This window comes from Carlito syrichta, unplaced genomic scaffold (genome assembly GCF_000164805.1).
Source record: "Carlito syrichta isolate Samal-C Ts95f unplaced genomic scaffold, Tarsius_syrichta-2.0.1 Scaffold312007, whole genome shotgun sequence".
Lineage (NCBI taxonomy): Eukaryota > Metazoa > Chordata > Mammalia > Primates > Tarsiidae > Carlito > Carlito syrichta.
In genome coordinates this window covers 72,930-74,751 of record NW_007256103.1, presented here as the reverse complement: position 1 = coordinate 74,751, position 1,822 = coordinate 72,930, and the positions used below count along the sequence as shown (strand labels likewise).

At 56.6% G+C, this 1,822-nt stretch overlaps 1 protein-coding gene across 1 annotated transcript in view; it reads left to right on the top strand.

The window, feature by feature from the left end:
• The window catches only part of LOC103271919, an 8,372-nt gene that overhangs the window by 723 nt on the left and 5,827 nt on the right, over window positions 1-1,822 (top strand). The window contains exons 2-3 of the mRNA XM_021718243.1: window positions 409-646; window positions 786-823. Of these exons, the coding sequence (XP_021573918.1) occupies window positions 409-646; window positions 786-823 (276 nt within the window). The remainder of the gene's footprint in view (window positions 1-408; window positions 647-785; window positions 824-1,822) is intronic.

The window sequence follows — 1,822 nt, the reverse complement described above, 5'->3', positions numbered from 1 at the left end:
TGCCGCCCCCAGCGGCCGGCGGCGTCGGGGGTTCCGCCGCGTCCCGGGTGCTCAGGAGGGACACGCGCCCAGACGGCGGCGACAGTCGGGGGAGGAGCCAGGAAGTGACGCTCGCCCCGTCGAGGAAACGCGTTTTTTTTCTTTTTCTTTTGAGTCGGAGCCTCGCTCTGTCGCCCAGACTGGAGGGCGGCGGCCGCTCCCGGCCCCCGCAGCCTCGACCCGCTGGGCTCCGGCGACCCTTCCGCCTCCGCCTTCCGAGGAGCCGGAATCACAGGCGCGCGCTACCACGCCCGGCTCCTTTTTTTGATGTATTGTAGAGATGCGGTCTCGCCAAGTTGCCCAGGCGGGTCTCGAACCCGCGGGCTCAGGCAGTCCACCCGCCTCAGCCTCCCAAGCGCGGGATGACAGGCTGAGCCCCCGAGCCCGGCCGGAAACCGCGTTAAAAACCCGGAGACGGCGTCGGGGTGCGGCGGGCGGCCTCGGACCCGGGCTCGTTTGCTTCCCAGAAATTGTTCTTACACAGAAAACGTGGTTCGGTAGTGCAGGGACTCTCCTCCCGCGGAACAAGTGTGTGTTCCAAACCCCTGGATTAGATGGTGACTTTAGAAGCGCATCCGGGCATGACTGGAAGCGAAAACCGTTCCCAGTGAGTTCTGTGCCTCCCATTTTTCAGTTATCGGTCGAGCTGTGCCTACCGGTGCTGGAGACTGTTATGTATCGGAAACAGAATAGGTGCCGCCCGCCCCGTGAAACTGCCTTATTAAGAAGTCCAATTGTTCTTTCAGGATCCTGGCGATGCAGCCCAGCAGGAAGCAAAGCACAGGTATGGGCTGGAAACCCGAACTTTTGGAAGAGCGGTTTCAGCAAATGATTTTTATCGCGTTCGTTGCTTTAATAGGTGCATGTGAATCTTAACGTTTTTCCCGGCATGGTGATTTTTTTCCCCCATAAATCGTCACCAGCGTGTCTTCGTTACCGTTAACTAAACGTGCATGGAGCCCCCACACCCTCCACATCATGCCTGGTGTTGCAGTGATGCTTGTTTCCCTGCCACGTTGTCGTTACCGCAGAATGAGCATAGTCCTAGAACTGTCTCATGGGGATGTCGTGGGGGTGTCACGCGTGGAGTGCCTCACCCGTAGTTCCCAATAAATACTGTTACACTGTCCTTACTGTTATTTTATCCCGATGTGGGGGGTGGGCAGAGCACCTCACTCAGGTGCAGCGTCAGTCAGTGGCAGGTTTATTGAATGAATAGCTGATTACCCCATCATGCTACAATCTTTAAAATTTTGGTTTAGAAGCCGGGCATGGTGGCTTACGCCTGTAATCCCAGCACTTTGGGAGGCAGAGGCAAGAAGATTGCCTGAGCCCAGGGGTTTGAGACTAGCCTGGGCAACATAGTGAGACCTCGTCTCTACAGTAAATCAAAAAAGTGAGCCAGGCGTGGTGGCACGTGTCTGTGGTTCTAGCTACTTGGAAGGCTGAGCCAGAAGGCTCACCTGAGCCCAGCAGGTCAAGGCTGCGGTGGCCATGATTGTGCCACTGCACTCCAGCCTGGGTGACAGAGGGAGACTCCAACTCAAAAATAAATAGATTGATTGTGGTTTAAAAAACCAAATTTACAGCCGGGCTCAGTGGCTCAGCCTGTAATCCCGTGCTTTGGGAGGCCGAGGTGAGTGGATTGCCTGAGCCCGTGGGTTTAAGACCCGCCTGGGCAACTTGGCGAGACTGCATCTCTATAATAAATCAGAAACTAGCCGGGCGTGGTAGCGCGCGCCTGTAGTTCCAGCTACTCGGAAGGCTGAGGCGGAAGGATCAC